Genomic DNA, 19,110 nt, shown 5'->3' with positions numbered 1-19,110 from the left:
ATATCTAATTTACACTAAATTTAATTGAATTTTATGGAAGCTGTTAATTACTTTTATGTCTATTTATGCTAATACATACATTTTTATTTTCCATACTGCTTCCTGAGCATCTCTTCTTTTCTCCACCCTAGCGGCCCGCTTCTTCTCTTCTTTCATCGGCATCTTTTCACGTTAAAAACTGATTAAGTCAGTGTTTGTGTTGCAATTACTTAATACGTTTTCTTTAATTTTTCACTTAAGCTGGCACTTAAGTCTTCAAACTGCCTTGAGAATGATTTAAGATATGAAGAGGTAGGGGAAGTGATGGCGAAGGTGGTAGGGATGAGAACGGCGCCTGTACGCATGCGCAGCATGGCCGCCTTGCTGAGAGTTAATTCTACAATAAAGTAAAATAAAAATCATCACCTTGAAAGTGGACAGTAGAGGTCACGTAGTATCTGTGTACCAAATTTCAGGTCAATAGGTCAAGCGGTTTTCCGAGCTACAGGTGATTTAAAATCCTGGATAGACAAATGAACAGCCACGGTAGCGCATTATATAAGAAAATTGTGATTTGTGATCCTAATGCAGCTGATTTTGGGATGGTTCTTTCAAGCAGGGATCTTGGTTGAGTAACTATTTGAGGACTGAATATTTTTTCCAAAAAACTCAGTTTTCTGAAAAGCACACAAAGCAATGGTTTCACACATAAACAAACATGAAACGTTGGTCGCGGTGTGCTGTGGCTGCTGTTGCCGCCTATTTGCGGTTTCTGCCGACTGCACGGGGCACCTCAGTGGCCAGCAGGAATGCGCAGCGAGCTGGCTACCTGGCTGTCTTCATGCGGTGGGTAACCGCACTGCAACGCGATCTGGTTTACACCTCTTAATAATAATAATACATTTTATTTATGTAGCGCCTTTCCCATGCTCAAGGCACTTACAGAATATAATAAAGAACGGCAGCGGATACAGTATATAGCATTGTACAAACCAGATAAATAAATAAAGAAGATTAAGACAGTGAATTCTGAAAAAAAAAACCAGACAACATAATTGATGGTCTCGCACACACACACAGGTTACATTAGCATCTTGACAGAGAAGTAAACTGAGAGAAGGGTAATAAAGTCAAGTAGAGCTAAAAGCCTTCCTGAACAGATGAGTTTTGAGTTGTTTTTTTAAAAGAATTCATGGAGTCAGCTGACCTGATTAATTTCGGTAGGTCATTCCAGAGTCTGGGCTCTTGTCATTGTAAGTGGCGGTCCTCCCAGGCGGACATTGCCATAAGCGCATCAGCTACACAAACGTATTCAGCACCACGATCAGCCGGGGACTGTTCAGCTCATACCAGTGTCTCGTTTCCGATCTTCATCTCTAGATCACTTGCATCAAAATCAGAGTCTGACAAGTCCGATTCAGCAATAATACACAAAACATCGTCCACGTGGTATTTTGTTTTGTCCATTCGCCTTGATCTCTCACTGGATGTTGGTGCCATTTTAGAGGCCGTTTCCTTTTCGCTACTCATGGGAATCGAGGTCAAATCAACAAAGCTAACTTTCATTCTAGCAAAGAGAGTCCGACTAAAACAGAAAAGTTAGTTTTGTCGCCGTTCACAGCTGATTACCATCCTCTAGCCCTGAATTTTGACAGATTTTTTTTTCCTCCTCGGAATGGAGTGCTAAAGTGCGATTGTCGTCATTTTTCTCGTGTCTGCCATTTCTATAGGAGGGTGACAACAAGTTCAGTTCCAATGGATGTTTTACAAATGTTGACGTGCAATAAGTAAAAAGGTATCACTGAAAACCACAGGAAACAAACACAGCAAAAAAAAAAAAACAGTACAAGGAAAGTTCGAAGAAAGAGAAAAATTTACAATGTTTCCATTCGGGGATCATTGTGCACAACTGAGCTGCGAGCACAGAACTAACTGTCTCTGTGGAGGATTCATTCAGGCTTTTCAAGGTCTCTTGGGCACTTCGTTGTAATGAAAGTATCTGCTGAATGTTTTTCGTTGTAACGAGATTTTTATAAACCGAAACTGTCGGGACCGAAAAAAATACTTTGTTGTAATAAATATCGTTGAAACAAAATTTGACCTGTATTTTGATTTATGAAAGCAACATTTTATTATATGATGATAATATGATGATAAGCCACAATGTCATAACAACAGATTGATACTACAGAACAAACTGTATCACTTTCAGTCTCGTAGTTTTCATCATTATCTACCGTTTGTTTTAAGGGCCAAATGCTAAAACTACACTTTTGAGTGATCCGCTTCAAAACAGTTTTTAGCGCCAGAAACAATGCACAAGGACACTTCACGTGATTTTCACTGTCTTCCAATCAGCGTCTCCTCTTTCCCTTGCTTCTGGCATCTAGCACCCAAACTCCCTCGGGGACTCTGACTGGGGTGATACGCCTGTTTCACCGTAACACAGACGCCCTAAAGAGAGTTCAGGGAGGAAAGAAACCTCACATGGAGCAGAAGGGTGACAGCTCTCTGTGCCTGCACACATTACACATCTGTTGTTTTGAGTTGCTCCCATGCTAAAGTACAACGGAAATCCTTTCCGTTTTCCTTTGTAAACCTTTTTTTTTTTTTAATATTTTTATTTTATTAATTTTCATTGTAATCATTCCATACAAATAGATCAATTTATAACCCAACAAAATTGAAGACAAATCAAACCCCACCCCTGAGAAGGAGAGCTTAGCTAAAGGAAAATTGCTTAGGGCTTTTTAATAAGGCAACACTAAACAAAAGAAAGGGAGAAGTAAATATCTATGTAAATAAGAGATGGAGAAGGGAATTAAATGTGGTAATAGTTATTTCTCTTATTCTAAAATAATATTGATTAAATCCTGTCAGGTTTTGAAAAAATTTTGTACAGATCCTCTAACTGAGAATTTGATTTTTTCCAATTTCAAATAATATAAAACATCGGTTTCCCACTGACTTATCAGAGGAGAATTTGGATTCTTCCAATTTAACAAAATAAGTCTGCGTGCCAAAAGTGTAGTGAATGCAATCACCGTTTGCTTGTCCTTCTCCAATTCAAGTCCATCTGGAAGAACACCGAACACAGCTGTTAATGGGTTAGGAGGGATTGTGACCCCAAGGCTGTCTGAAAGGCACTTAAAAATTTTGGTCCAAAATGATGTTCATTTGGTGCAGACCCAGAACATGTGACCCAGTGAGGCAGGAGCTTGGTTGCAGTGTTCGCAGGTTGGATCTTGCCCTGTAAACATTTTGGACAGTTTTAAGTGAGACAGATGAGCTCGATATATAATTTTTAGTTGAATAATTCTATGCTTTGCGCATATAGAACTTGAGTGAATTCTCTGCTTTGCTTTCCTTTGTAAACCTATGAGAAAAAAACAGAACTGACCAACAGCTAAGAAAAACCGCAGCGTGCGTAACTTGTGTAAATAGTGTAAAAGCATTAGTAGACAGCGGGTATACACTATGGGTGTAGTCTAATATAACGAGGGCCTGTACTCTGGCCAGCCGTGTTATGATGGCAGAGAGGGGTAGCGGCCTCTTTGAGAATACACCTCTGTGGTAGTGGGCTGCAAGTTTTACAGAGTAAAGTAGTGTAACATTGTAGCATAACTGCTATGTACAGGCCATCAGGGTTATGACAATAGGTTTGCGGGACGTTATACCAGCCTACCGGGTATACAAAGCTATGTGGCTGGCCTGAAAACTGGCCTGGCAGGTTCAAAGAGTTAAAGCAGCAATTTTCAACTCGGTTATAATAACAAAAGGAAAATCCGTAATATGGTAGTGTTTTGTCATGACGTGGATGAGACGCACTTTAGGACCAGGGCTCCCCTGAGAGCTACTTTTACAAAACTAAATGGCCGAGAGCTCCACATGTTTTCTAACATTTATTCTTACAGCTTATTTCAACCCAAACAAACTGAATACGCTTGTTTTGCCTGAACATTTACAAAATGTTGGTGTCCACAACTCACATTTTGCATTAAAACATCACACAAAATATTGAGTTCACCTGCAAGTGCATTTTGTATGTCTGTATGCATTTTCTAGTGTGTCTCACACTATTTAATTAAAACATGAATGCAATTCCAAATCCACAGATATGACTTATTCATTTATCATTATGTTCCATGTCACTGTGTCACTTTATTCACAGGTCCAGTCGCATGTCTGATGTGTTTTTGAGTTAGTCAGATGACTGGCACTGAGGTGTACGGTGGAGTGGAGCCACTGAGGTTCACTCTGATGGACTCATTTAAATGTTCGTCTGTCAGTCTTGTTCTGAACTTTGACTTCATGACGTTCATGTCAGACTCACAAAGGTATGGAGACCCAAACAAAGCAGACATTTTCAGAGCTGCTTGGTGAAGATTCTTAGAGTTATCTGGCTCTGCTAAGCTCCAGAAATGCTGAGAATGCTGTTGAGTCTTAAACTGCACATTATTTTCAAGGTTTACTAATGTATAATAAATAAAATCCAATATCTGTCTGTTCGCTTTTCATGAGAGAACTACTTCACGTTTTTAAATCGAGTTTTTTTCTATAATTTGCTTGAACATTCCGGTTGATTTTGCGACTTCTCTCATTTCGCTACGTATCACAGTTCACTTGCGGTACCGATTTATTTGTGTGAATCTGAGAAACACGCAGCAGGCTGAGGAGAGGGGCCTTCCTCACTCGCTCGCCAGCTTCGGGGTGAGTTCCTTAACTCTGCTTAGCTAGCGAACGAGAGAATAATTGAATTCAACTTTGTTTGATATTTAAAATAAAGTGTTACTTAGGTCTTGATGAGTTAGAGTCATTCTCTTAAGTGTCTGCCACATTGAAAAGATAGATTGCAATTCAGATTGTGGATTGTGATTTTGTGTTAAAAGGATCATGATATGATTTTTTGGAAAGATTGCCCACCCCTAATTTGAATAATCAATTCAGATTTATGTAGGATTCATTAACCCTTTGGTGAGCAACTTGGAAAGGGGTTGCGAGGTACTGGTAGCTTACGAGCGACGTGTTGGAGACCTCTGCTCTAGGATCTATTCTTGTCTGCACTTTAGTAACTGCCAGTGGCCAGCCCTGATGCTAAGGTTGCAGAGACACTCAGAAGCAGCCCCTTAACACTTTGAACAAGGGAGACTCTTCTGTAGTCTTTGCTGACAATGCATTGTGGATGTTTTGTGAATATCCACATTTATTAAAATTATTGTGTGATTTGAAAATTACTTCAGTGCCATTTTGCTTCCGTTATGAGGAGGTCACCATTTTATGAAATCTGTTGCCACAATGCTTAGTCATGGAAGTCCCTTCTGGAGATGTCATTAGTATGATGATAGATAACCCGGCAGCCTGCAGCAATCACCATTCAAGCTTTTGAATTATAAATGTTCTTTCATTTTAGGTTTTGATTTAAAGGCAAATGATCTTGTGACTTTTTTTCGAACTATGATTTCTGATTAACATTATGTTTGGATTAATTATAGGATTGACTTTATGGTTTTGACTTCTGCATGTACAAGATTCTCTTTCCATTTTCTGACCTGTCCTCTGTCCTTTGCCCTGCTGTTCTGTCATCTTGCCACCTCTTGGTAGTAATAATAATAATAATAATTCTTTACATTTATATAGCGCTTTTCTCACTACTCAAAGCACTCGGCAATTGCAGGTTAAGGGCCCAACAGAGCAGAGTCCCTTTTGGCATTAACAGGATTTGAACTGGCAACCTTCCGATTGCCAGTGCAGATCTCTAGCCTCAGAGCCTCCACTCCGCCTAGTACAGTGTAGGTGTTGCCATTTTGGTGCTACCTCTAGGAGCTGAACCTGTGGCCTGATTTCCTTCTGCACCCCGAGCAGGCCCTGTAATCAGTGCGTATAACAGCCAGCGGTTTTCTTGCATTGTTATTGCCTCAGAATTATGGTTTCATTAGTCCGTAATGTTTTGCCTTGGTGAAAACACTGGAATTGGTGAAATGACCCTCCCAGTTGACACAGAAAACCTCCTAAGATTACCGCTGTGGGAAAGAGCAATGGATTGATTGATGTTAATCAGTCAATTCTTTACATCTTTCCTTTTGTCAGGGCCAATTACTGAAACATTTCAGTGAGACTCGTACTTTATTTTCCCTCCCTTTGGGGACAGTTTCTACTTTGTGCTAAGTGCTCATACAATTCAGGTGACAGTAGTTGGTAGACCTTGCAGGGAGAGCAGCTTTGTAGACCCTTGGTCCAGTTTCCTGGTTGATTCACCTGATATTGATATATCACTTAATACATATAGCAAAAGTTAGACCTCTTATAACTTTGCAAGGTGCCGAAAAATGAGTTCACGCTTTTGTTTTCAGTCGGCTAGATTACTGTAAAGCACACCTCTCAGGACCACCCAAAAAAACGAGTGCAGTGTAGCGGTCCGGTGCCACTAAGATTCACACTGTCGAGAAGACGGGGATGTATTTATTTTTATACAGGAGACCCCAGGGATGCTCCCAGCCTTGGCCGGACCTGCACACACTCACAAACAGAGACAAAATAATGCATACTGGAATCAAACAACAATTAAAGAATATAATGAAATTAAATGAAAACAATAAAACCACCCCTGTACCCCTATGGTGATATTACGTTAAACCACAAACAACCCCCCACAGCAAAGTCCATGGAAAACAGCACCAGATGTAATGAAATGATGAAGATACAGTTAGGTCCATAAATATTTGGACAGAGACAACTTTTTTCTCATTTTGGTTCTGTACATTACCACAATGAATTTTAAATGAAACAACTCAGATGCAGTTGAAGTGCAGACTTTCAGCGTTAATTCAGTGGGGTGAACAAAATGATTACATAAAAATGTGAGGCAACTAAAGCATTTTTTGAACGCAATCCCTTCATTTCAGGGGCTCAAAAGTAATTGGACAATTGACTCAAAGGCTATTTCATGGGCAGGTGTGGGCAAGTCCGTCGTTATGTCATTATCAGTTAAGCAGATAAAAGGCCTGGAGTTGATTTGAGGTGTGGTGCTTGCATGTGGAAGATTTTGCTGTGAACAGACAACATGCGGTCAAAGGAGCTCTCCATGCAGGTGAAAGAAGCCATCCTTAAGCTGCGAAAACAGAAAAAACCCATCTGAGAAATTGCTCCAATATTACGAGTGGCAAAATCTACAGTTTGGTACATCCTGAGAAAGAAAGCAAGCACTGGTGAACTCGGCAGCGCAAAAAGACCTGGACGTCCACTGAAGACCACAGTGGTGGATGATCGCAGAATCATTCCCATGGTGAAGAGAAACCCCTTCACAACAGCCAACCAAGTGAACAACACTCTCCAGGGGGTAGGCGGGCGTATCGATATCCAAGTCTACCATAAAGAGAAGACTGCATGAAAGTAAATACAGAGGGTGCACTGCAAGGTGCAAGCCACTCATAAGCCTCAAGAATAGAAAGGCTAGATTGGACTTTGCTAAAAAACATCTAAAAAAGCCAGCACAGTTCTGGAAAAACATTCTTTAGACAGATGAAACCAAGATCAACCTCTACCAGAATGATGGCAAGAAAAAAGGATGGAGAAGGTGTGGAACAGCTCATTATCCAAAGCATACCACATCATCTGTAAAACACGGTAGAGACAGTGTGATGGCTTGGGCGTGCATGGCTGCCAGTGGCACTGGGACACTAGTGTTTTGTTGATGATGTGACACAGGACAGAAGCAGTCGAATGAATTCTGAGGTGTTCAGAGACATACTGTCTGCTCAAATCCAGCTAAATACAGCAGTCAAATTGATTGGGTGGCGTTTCATGATACAGATGGACAATGACCCAAAACATACAGCCAAAGCAACCCAGGAGTTTATTAAAGCAAAGAAGTGGAAAATTCTAGAATGGCCAAGTCAGTCACCTGATCTTAACCCAATTGAGCAGGCATTTCACTTGTTGAAGACTAAACTTCAGACAGAAAGGCCCACAAACAAACAGCAACTGAAAGCCGCTGCAGTAAAGGCCTGGCAGAGCATTAAAAAAGGAGGAAACCCAACATCTGGTGATGTCCATGAGTTCAAGACTTCAGGCTGTCATTGTCAGCAAAGGGTTTTCAACCAAGTATTAGAAATGAACATTTGATTTCCAGTTATTTAATTTGTCCAATTACTTTTGAGCCCCTGAAATGAAGGGATTGTGTTCACAAAATGCTTTAGTTGCCTCCCATTTTTATGCAATTGTTTTGTTCACCCCACTGAATTAAAGCTGAAAGTCTGCACTTCAACTGCATCTGAGTTGTTTCATTTAAAATTCATTGTGGTAATGTACAGAACCAAAATGAGAAAAAAGTTGTCTCTGTCCAAATATTTATGGACCTAACTGTAGTAAGTCCAGAGAGATCTGTACTTTGAAAGGGAATGAAAAGACAGTCCTACCAGTAGTCCCTGAAATGGTGAAGATGGGTGGACGGTTCGGGGGCGCTCCTTTTCTTGAGGGAAGGCCATGAATCCACAAACAGTCCTCAGCACACAGGTAGACAGAAGACAATCCAGACCCCAACAATGAAATCACCCAGGACACAACAACTAAGTACGGTTAACCCAACCGAAGGAAGGCAGGCAGACAGACAGGTATACGGAACACAGATTACAAAAAAAAAAACACTCTCGTTATCTTTGGACACCGGCCCTCCTTTTAAGAGCCACTCTGACCACCTTTGATCCCAACAACCCCTGCACCCCAGACAGAAGACCAATCAGAGCCGCTGCAGGGACTGCTGGGAGATGCAGTTTTAACTTATAGTGGCACTGCTACAGCAGAATGCAGCTGCCAGAATCTTGACTAGTAAAAGAAACATCACACCAGTCTTAACGTCGTTACACTGGTTACCCGTGTCATTTAAAATTGACATTAAAATTCTGCTTACGGTTCACAAAGCCTTCAATAATCTGTTCCATCCTGATATCTCAGAATGTCTGACACCTTACACTCCAAATCGTAACCTCAGATCTTCAAATGAGGGTCTGCTTAGAATTCCAAGAGCTAAACTTAAACGAAGTGGTGAGGTGGCCTTCTGCTGTTGTGCACCTCAAATCTGGAATAGCTGACCGACAGAAATTTGCCAGGCTAATACAGTGGAGCACTTTAAAAAAAACTGCTGAAAACTCATTACTTAATGATCTAACAAGGATGTAGTAATTACAATTATAAAAAAATGAGACTAGGAAAATTCATACAAGTAAAAATCTGACTGAATATACAAGTTTAACATGTCTTTAAAATGTAATGAAATAAGTAAAACACTGAAGAGAAGTACAATCACACAGTGAATAATGCCTAATTTGTAGGAGTTTTTAAGACAGAAGAAGAAACTCATTATTTTAACATGCCTTTCTCATAGCTTCATTTTAGTGTAAACCCTAATATTCTGTATATACATTTATCTTTTTTTTCCATGGCTCCACAATCCATACTAACCCCTTCTTTCTCTGCAGTTCCTTTTTTCCTTTTCTGTGGTGGTGATCTGCTCCACCACCACCTGATCAGAGCACCATGCACTCCCTCCATTGATGGATTGAAGGCCAGAGGTCCAAATGACCATCATCATCTAATTCTTCCATGCGAAGCCTGAAAACCATAAGGACTGATTGAGATCTTTTATATTAGGGAGATTGCCCAGTGGATCTGGTCAGGTGGTCTCGTAGCCTCAGAACCCCTGCAGATTTTTTTTTTGTTTGTTTTTTCTGTCCTCCTGGCCATCAGACCTTACTTTATTCTTTGTTATTTAGTATTGCCTAATCTTATTTTTATATTTATTCATCCTGTAAAGCACTTTTGAGCGACATCATTAGTATGAAAACGTGCAATAGCAATAAATGTTGTTGTTGTTGAAGTGATCACTCCATGCCATTCTACAGATACAGAGGTGTTCATTGTAGAAAGGAGGTACACAAAATGAAGGTAGCTTGTTGTGTGACCATTGATGACTGGATAATTTTGACATTTTATAAATTATTTGTATTGTTGACTTTTAATCTTTGTGTGCTTTCATTTGCCAGGACCATTTCAAATCGGCTTTCTTTTACTTTGACGGAGTCTTCTACAGCGATATGAGATTTCCGGAGTGTAGGGATCTCAGCAAGTAAGTACAACTGAGGTGATTTTTTGGTTTTATAGCATGAGACACTCTGACCTGAGCCTGTGCGTTAATAACATTACTGCACATTTGCCCATGGTGACTTACAAGTTGAGGACATAACAGTTCCAGCCAGGGTGTTCTGCCTGTTAGAACGAGACGAGAACAGGCCATTCATCCCAGCAAGCTCATTTATCTTTTTCACCTAAACTGCCCAAAATAACATCAAGTTGAGATTTGGAGGTCCCTAATGTCCCACTCTCCACCACACTTCTTGGTCACGTATTCCAAGTGTCCTTGGGTTGAGGAGTAAAATTCGGTATTGGGCTGACACCAACCCTCTTGGACTTTATCACAGACCCTTGCAGAGTGAGCACACGTGTTAGTTTGTTGCACCATTGCAGAATCTGGCATCGTAGGCCCTTACGTTTTTAAGAAGGTGGGAGCAACGGTCGCCGTCACTTCAGAACGTTACATTGAAATGCTAGAGAACTGGAAGAAATGGATGTGGTGGGTGCCTGGTTTCAACAGGATGGAGCAACAGCTCATACGGCGCGGAGATCCATATAAGAGATGTTTCCAGGGAAGCTGGTCTCCCCTGCGTGGCGATGTCGTGTGGCCTTCATGTTTGTCTGATCTCGCTCAGTGCGATTTCTTCTAGTGGGATTTTCTCAAGTCGAAGGTATACACACACCAACCTCAAAACCTTCAAGCCCCCAAGGATGCTGTTTCACCACAAAATCGCCGCTGTTCCCCTTGAAATGGCTGAACGAGTCATGCGAGCGTTAAGAAATTGTCTGGAAGAGTGTATCGCTAATGATGGCCACCACCTTGAAGACTTCATTTTTAAAACACAATGAAAAAAAATCTACAGTGGAACCTCAGTTTGCGAGCAGAATTCATTCCGGAAACATGCTCGCAGTCCAAAGCACTCGAATATCAAAGTGAATTTCCCTATAAGAAATAATGGAAACTCGGATGATTCGTTCCACAATGCAAAACTATTCATATAAAAATGATTAATACAAAATATAAAGTAAAAATACATAAAACAAATTAACCTGCACTTTACCTTTGAAAAGAATCATGGCTGGTGTAAGTTTCTAAACTCTGGTGGGATTCCACCCAACGGGACGACATGCAGAAGAGCGTCCCAAAGTAATCGCAGTCTCCCTGCGCTGTAGCAGGTCGCTGTAAAAGCGAATCCAAAAAGATCGCGGACATGCTATAAGCGCCTGCCATCGATGGGTGATACAAGGAACATTATAAATGCGCACGGCACAGTACTACTTGGCCACGACCCTGCCTGACTGCTGTGTCTGTGTATAGGAGAGTGGCAGATCCCGCTACAATAAATAACCGCGCTGTTGCTGTTTCAAGCTGAATAAAGCTGGTGTTGCTAAAGTACTCAGACTCAGCTTCGTGTTTTGGGGTGCAAGACGAGGACTCGCATGTCACAACGCACACACACACAGTCACAATTCTGTAGTAAACAGTATACATTTGTACGGATGTTGACTATATAAGTGAGGCACACTGACTCAGACGGAGAATAGGAGATGATTGCCCACAATCCCGCAGCGAGAGAGAAGAACCATCAGCTCAGTTGTGATCACCTGACGCTCAGCAGACAAAGCGTATACAGTGGAACCTCGGTTCACGACCATAATTTGTTCCAAACCTCTGGTCATAAACCGATTTGGTCGTGAACCAAAGCAATTTCCCCCATAGGATTGTATGTAAATACAATTAATCCGTTCCAGACCATACAAACTGTGTGTAAATATATATTTTTAAAGATTTTTAAGCACAACTATAGTTAATTACACCATAGAATGCACAGTGTAATAGTAAACTAATGTAAAAACATTGAATAACACTGACACAAACACCCAGGCTCCCTGCTCAGCTGCATGCGCAGGCTCGCTCGCTCTCAGCAGCACGCGATCCCCCTCTCTTTCTGTAACATTGCAGCAGTTCGCGCTATAGCCTTACAATCCGATCGCTGAAGAAAAGTAACATTGCAACACTTTCTTCTCACCACTCTTCACTTGCTTAGAAGCCATGGTTAACTGCAAAAGCACACGAAATACTGTAGAGCACAAAGAGTTAACAGGTAAAGCACGCACGTCTGACTGAGAACAATGAATAAGGAGAGGCCGAACACGTGCTTAAATACAGTAATCGGCGCGTACAAACCGGAAGGGAAATGAAATAGAGCACAAAGAGTTAACAGTGAAAGCACGCATGCATGTGCAAGCACTCACGTCTGACCGAGAACAATGCAACTCGTGCAGAAACCATCGGCGTGCACAAACCGAAAGGGAAACTGGCTTGTTCGTATACCAAGTGTGTGGTCGTAAACCGAGTTGTACGTGTACCAAGACGTTCGTGAACCGAGGTTCCACTGTACTACTCGTATTGCAAGACCTCGCTCGTTTATCAAGTCAAAATTTATTAAAAATTTTAGCTCATCTTGCAAAACACTCATAAACCAAGTTACTCGCAAACCGAGGTTCCACAGTATTTTTTTCTCGTGTTGTAATGAAATTGATTTTATCTTGTAGTGTTTTTGTAGAATAAACGTTTTAAATGTGGCTCACCCTGTAGAAAAAAGCAGTACTTCACTATGTTTCATCATGGCTTGCTAGCACAGAGTTTGCCTTTTCTTGTCTTGCATGCAAGCAAAAAGAAAATAAATGTAAAGTCACTGATAAGTTGCATTAGCCTGGAGAGCAGTGACCGACATTATGAGCAGCCATTTCATAATACAGATGACCAGCCTCAGAACAACAACAGTAAGGTCATTTTAAGGACAGTGAACTACCTAAAGAGCATTGGAAAGAGGAAGAAACTATAAGCACTCTGAGTCTGTGGGCACCGCAGTGGCGCAGTGCCATTAATATACCTGCTCTCTCCCCATTCAGACTTTGTGTGTGACTCTCTGATTTGTGCCATTCCTCCTCTCTCAATGGTACAAATTTAACTGAGCACATAACAATCATGATTACGAAGGGAAACAAATTCATTTTTGCTCATATTGTTGGCTCATCACTAATATATGGTTAAAAATAGCCCGAGACCAGGTGGCCTGAACCCCCCATGACCCCCCGGTTTCACAGTCTTGTTACATAAAGCTACAAAAAAAAAAAAAAACATAACTCATCAAGAAAGGGAAAAGTCACCTTTACTCGCTGAGTTAGTGATTAACGGCAAATTCTCCAAATGAATGTCTGTGTATGGATTAAGTTGGCCGATAATCCCCTGTCACTTTATTAGCTACTCTGTCCCTTTATCCCTCCTTGAGAGGCAAAAAAAAGAATGGGGGCCATGATGCACACAGAAGAGTCTCACACGCTTTCTAATTAAAAGCTTTCTTGTGAGGTGCAGAGATTTACAAAAAAAAATGTGATGGCTGCATTTTGGTTACTTGGGGGAAACTTCTTCAAATGTTTGGAACCAATCATCAATTTTTATTTACATCGATGATATGGTCAGCCAGTGTGCGATGTAGGATATCATCAACCATTGCCTCAGCCTTTTTGACAAAGGCACTTAAAAAGCATACTTGGAAGAAATGAGAAAATAGATAGATAGATAGATAGATAGATAAGATAGATACTTTATTAATCCCAAGGGGAAATGCACAATGAGTATATATTTACAGTATACCTTATATACTCTCGTTTATGTTCTCCCGCAGATAAGTTGGGGCTTGATTTTACCGTATAATTTCCGGTATTTCATAATGTCAGTTGTATTCAGAAAACTCACACTATTGGTCCAAGAGATTATGATATGCTAACACCCACCTGAGAGAGGAACCACAGAGCACACTGCCTTTTTTTGTCTATGTATTGTGCCTACGTGACCACACGGTAATACCCAAACTATTCCGAAGTGACATTTGCACTCTTCAGTGTTTTTCGTATCTCACACCCTCATACACCTTTATCGTAAGAGCATCCCTTATCTATGATGGAGCGTTCGATCAGAAGAAAATATGAAGCTGGTTTTAAATTAAAAGTCGTTGAAGTGGCGAAAGAAATTGGTAACTGCGCTACTTCAGCAAAATTCGATGTGTCTGAGAAACTGATGCGAGATTGGAGGAGGCAAGAAGATGTTAAAAAAAAATAAAAAAAATAATGTATTTTTGAACGGATGTATAAGTCGGGGCCTGATTTTTATGATCGATTTTTTGGGTTTCGAGACCAGACTTAAACGCAAGTATGTATGGTATGTTGATTTATGGGTGGCACATAAGGAATCTGGGGTTCATGTCCCAGGTGCTTCCTGCGTGGAGCTTATATTTTCTCCCCTGTGTCCTAGTGGGTTTTCTCTGGGTGTTCTGTGGTTTCCATCCACAGTCCAAAGGTGGGTGAAGTGGTGATGCTAAATGAGTCCGTCTTGTGTGTGTTCACCATGCGATGGACTGGCCTTCTTGTCTAGGTGTTGATCCTACCTGACGATTGTTGAGAGAGGCTCCAGATGCCCCACGACCCTTCCCTGGGTAAGCAGGTTAAGAAATAGGGTGGATGGATATTGATTTATATTGACATTCGTTCCTCTGTTTTCTTTCAGGACCATCATAGACTGGACAAAGTCAAATGAAAGAGGCTATGAAAAGTTCCAGACAGCCAGAATGGAAAACACCACATTCTGCAACCTGAAGATTAAAGTTGGCTATCCTTACCTGTACTGTCATCAGGGGGACTGTGAGCATGTAGTCATCTTTACAGACATCAGGTATGCCTGTGGTGTGCATTAATCAAGAGACCGTCTTAGTTAACTGAAGACGTTTATACTAGAGGTGGGTTTGATTTATTCATACTGTACGTCGCGCTCCTAGCTTTGTCAGTATCTAACACTACCTTCCTACAGCCTTGGACTCGACAGGTTTACAGGTAAACTAGTAATTGACGAGGGAATGTAATGATAGAAGAATTTGTATATTCAATGACAATCCCGGTGAAATTTTACTTAAAACCTTTTGATTCCACGGCAAAAACAGAAATCCAATTCAGTTGCTTTTTAAGAAGTACCTCCATTATAGAATATGAGATATATAAATACTAACAATAAGAACGTCTTCAAAACGCTGACATATCCATGAAGTAATTTTCCAACTTCTTCTTTTAGTTGCTTCCATTTAGGGGTCGCCACAGCAGATCAGTCCGTCTCCATCTATCCCTGTCTTTCACATCATTTTCTGCCACGTCCTCCCTCATCACATCCATAAACCTCCTCTTTGGCCTTCCTCTTAGCTGTCAGTTTCATCTTCAACATTCTTTTCCTGATGTAGCCCTCTTCTCTCCTCTGCACGTACCCAAATCATCTCAATCTAGCCTCTCTCATTTGGTCACAATACTGTCATACCTGTGTTGTCCCTCTAATGTACTCATTCCTAATCCTGTCTACCCTCGTTACTCCAAATGAAAATCTTAACATCTTTAACTCTGCCTCCTGTCTTTTCATCAGTGCCACCCTCTCCAAACCATATAACATAGCTGATCTCACTATGGTTTTATAGACCTTTCCTTTCACTCTTGCAGTTAGTCTTCAGTCACAAGTCACTCCTGCCACTCTTCTCCACCCAGTCCACCCTGCCTGCACTCTCTTCTTCACCTCTCTGCCCCACTCTCTGTTACTGTGGACTGTTGAACCCAAGTATTTAAATTTGTCTACTTTCACCACCTCTGCTTCTTGCACCAGCTTCCCTCTCATTCACGCATAGCTAGTCCTTCTTACTTCTACTGACATTTGTTCCCCTTCTATCTACCACATACCTCCACCTCTCCAGTTTCATCTCAACCTGCCCCCTACTCTCATTACAAATCACAATGTCATCCGTGAACATCATAGTCCACAGAGACTCCGATCTGACCTCATCTGTCAGCCTGTCCATCACCATTACGAACAGGAAAGGGCTCAGAGTCGATCCTTGATGTAATCCCACTGTCACCTTGAACCAGGCTGTCATTCCTACCACACACTGTCCTCATGCATATCCTGCACCACCCTCAGATACTTTTCTGCTACTCCCAACTTCCTCATATGATACCATGACTCCTCTCTTGGCACCCTGTCATACGCTTTCTCTTAAGTCCACAAACACGCAATGCAATTCCTTCTGACTTTCTCTGTACTACTACAGTATCTCTCTTAAAGCAAACATCACACCTATAGTACACTTTCCTGGCATGAAACCATATTGCTGCTCACAGATCACCACCTCTCTTCTCAGCACGTTGACATTCATAAATATCAGATACAACACAGGGCTTGAACTTTGAACGTGTGGCAGAGATAAAGATTCCCCCCTAGTGTAACAATGAATGGGGGGCATTTTACGGAAGAGAAAGCCAAGCATATATTTGAAGCATATATTTGACTTGTATATTTTTAACCCCTTAACCGCCTTCTGCCGGATATATCCGGCATCGTAGCTTTACTGCTGACGCCTTACTGCCGGAATTATCCGGCACATTTGCCTGTGGTTATGTGAATGCCTGGCGCGTAGTATAACTGACAGTTTGGCGTGGGTATTATTACTACGTTGTATTTCGACGACTCTGCGGTTGTATTGGCCGCTCACGTGATGTGATTCGAAAGTGAAAGCTGTGAATATGGCGAAACGTAAACTGACTTCAAGTGAGGTTTTGCAGGTGATTTTGGACAATAATTCTGATCATGATTGTAGCAGTTCTGAAGAAGATTTTAGCGACAATGATGATCAGCAACGTGCGCTGCATGATACTGTGAATGACGACGCATCGGATAATGGCGATGAGTGGGTGTATCCCCAGCATCTCAACTGGACTGCTGCCCGTTATCTGAGCCAGATATGAAAGATCAAACCGTGACCGCTTGTTCAAGCTACGTCCTTTGATTGACCATTTATTTGAAACATTTCAGCAGGTAAATACTGCTTGAATAAATGTAAAGTAAAAAAACGAAAATTGTTCAGATTTCTCCTGGCATGGGGAATATTTAGGGAGTTGGCGGTTAAAGGGTTAAGATGAGCACTGGAAGTTATAATTCAAACTGAAAAATGACATTGGAGGTATGTGAGACGTATTAATTATATATACTTTCATGCATTTTTTATACAAATTACATATATTTTCATACTTATGTATATTTTTTTATGAACACTTTGATGAGCACTTCATTTTATATGATAGTTTTGTTGTACCTTTTGAGCACTTCATTTTACACTCTTGAACACTTGTTATATTTTTGTTTAAAAAGGGAACTACTAGATTTATCCACCAATGTATAAGGGCAATCCCAAAAGTAAGGTCTCCTATTTTTTTAGAAATACAAACAACCGTTTATTTTCTATAATGTTTACATCACTTTAAAGGTTAAAGACTTTTTTGTTTTTCTACATAATCGCCATTTCGCTCGATGCATTTTTGTAAACGCTGTGGTAGTTTTAGAATGCCCATGTCATACCAGTTCGCCGCCATGTCCTTCAGGAAGCGTTGAATCTCATCTTTCATCTCTTCATCAGAGCAGAATCGCCTTCCGGACAAATGTTCTTTCAACTTGGGGAAGAGGTGGTAGTCACTGGGTGCCAAGTCCGGACTATAGGGTGGGTGGATGATGAAGTTTCAACCGCTGATCTTTACACAAGTTTTCCTCAACCTTCACGACTGTCTCATCAGAAATTGACGGTCTCCTGCGCGAACTTCGCACTTGGCGGTAGCGTTCAACAGGAGCTCCATTTTCAAGGGCTGCCAAGCCAAGATTGAACGTCCCAGCGTAGCCGCACATGCTTTTTTGGGAGTGGAGGAAGCACCAATCACAACAGTGTGGCCAACAGCCATACGAGCAGTTTCTCTACGTCCCCACTGCTTTGGAGACCTTACTTTTGGGATTGCCCTCGTAGTAAAGCCCTGAGAGACTGGCAACACGAGAGTTAGCATCCTAAAATGTTCTCAGAGGAACGGGTGGAGGATTAGCAATAACGGGGGCATGGTCAAAAAGGATAGCAGATAAAGGTGTCAAGCTGCCAAAATGTGCTGGCTATTAGCATAAGGGGAATAAAGTATGTAGTGGGAGTGGGTGAGCAAGCCGGGGGTAATAGTGGGAGAATACCAAACGGTGTTGTACATTAGTATATGAAGTGGTGGCCAGAATATGTGATGTGAAGTCAATTCTGTATAAAATGCTGCTCCGTATTTGGGTGTTGGTTGTTTTCACGAAATCGGCGCGCCTTCTTCAGCACAAATACATAGCATATCAAGACATGACTTCAGTGATTTTGTTTTTATTTGACACGTGTTAATAGCATCACTATTGTAACCCATTTTTTTCATGTGCTACAGATAATACAATAGTTTAAAAATATTTGCTATCTCTCTGCACCTTGTTGAATCTACGCCATGAAGAATTACGGCAGTTCTGAAGGCAAAAGGGGGTCCAGCTCAGTATTAGCAATGTGTACCTAATATAGTGGCCAGTGAGTGTAGAATAAATAAATAACAATATTAACAGTAACAATTGTAATAAAATAATCAAAAAGGCATAAACAAGAAATTTAAACAGAACCCAGCGGAGGAAAGATTAAAAAGATTAAAGATAACAAAACAGCATGCAGTTATTGACCACCGGTACTCGCTCAAAACCCACCACACCTTAGAATATTGACGTAAAACCCAAATTTCCACTAAACTGCCTTATCCTTCCTTGAAAAAGTAAATATTTTATAGAAAAAAAGCATTTGTTTAATTTGTATGGCAAGTAGTGCATCGAAGTCTTTACACTCTATTTGAGTCCGTTCCAAATACCTCTTGGGGCACATAATCCGATTTTCATAAAGGCCTCATTGTCTGATTTGTTTGGCCAAGCTCCTCGTAGTGGGTGGATGATTTTTACACTGCGCTGGTTTATTTTTGTCATTATTTCTATTTCTGCACGACTGTTCCTTCCTACTTTTGAATGTCGGGCCAGTCGTTTTGCCATAAGCTTGCACTTTTCGTGCCAAAGTCTGTTCTTCTATAGGAGACAGA

The 19,110-nt window shown here is 41.1% G+C and overlaps 1 protein-coding gene across 1 annotated transcript in view; it reads left to right on the top strand.

Annotated features, from left to right (window-relative positions):
• Positions 1–19,110, top strand: part of snapc3 (small nuclear RNA activating complex, polypeptide 3) — a 53,739-nt gene that overhangs the window by 21,279 nt on the left and 13,350 nt on the right. The window contains exons 6-7 of the mRNA XM_028805858.2: positions 10,017–10,099; positions 14,675–14,839. Coding sequence (XP_028661691.1) covers positions 10,017–10,099; positions 14,675–14,839 — 248 coding nt within the window. The remainder of the gene's footprint in view (positions 1–10,016; positions 10,100–14,674; positions 14,840–19,110) is intronic.

This window comes from Erpetoichthys calabaricus, chromosome 7 (assembly GCF_900747795.2).
Source record: "Erpetoichthys calabaricus chromosome 7, fErpCal1.3, whole genome shotgun sequence".
Taxonomy (NCBI): domain Eukaryota; kingdom Metazoa; phylum Chordata; class Cladistia; order Polypteriformes; family Polypteridae; genus Erpetoichthys; species Erpetoichthys calabaricus.
This window is presented reverse-complemented; position numbering and strand designations above follow the sequence as displayed.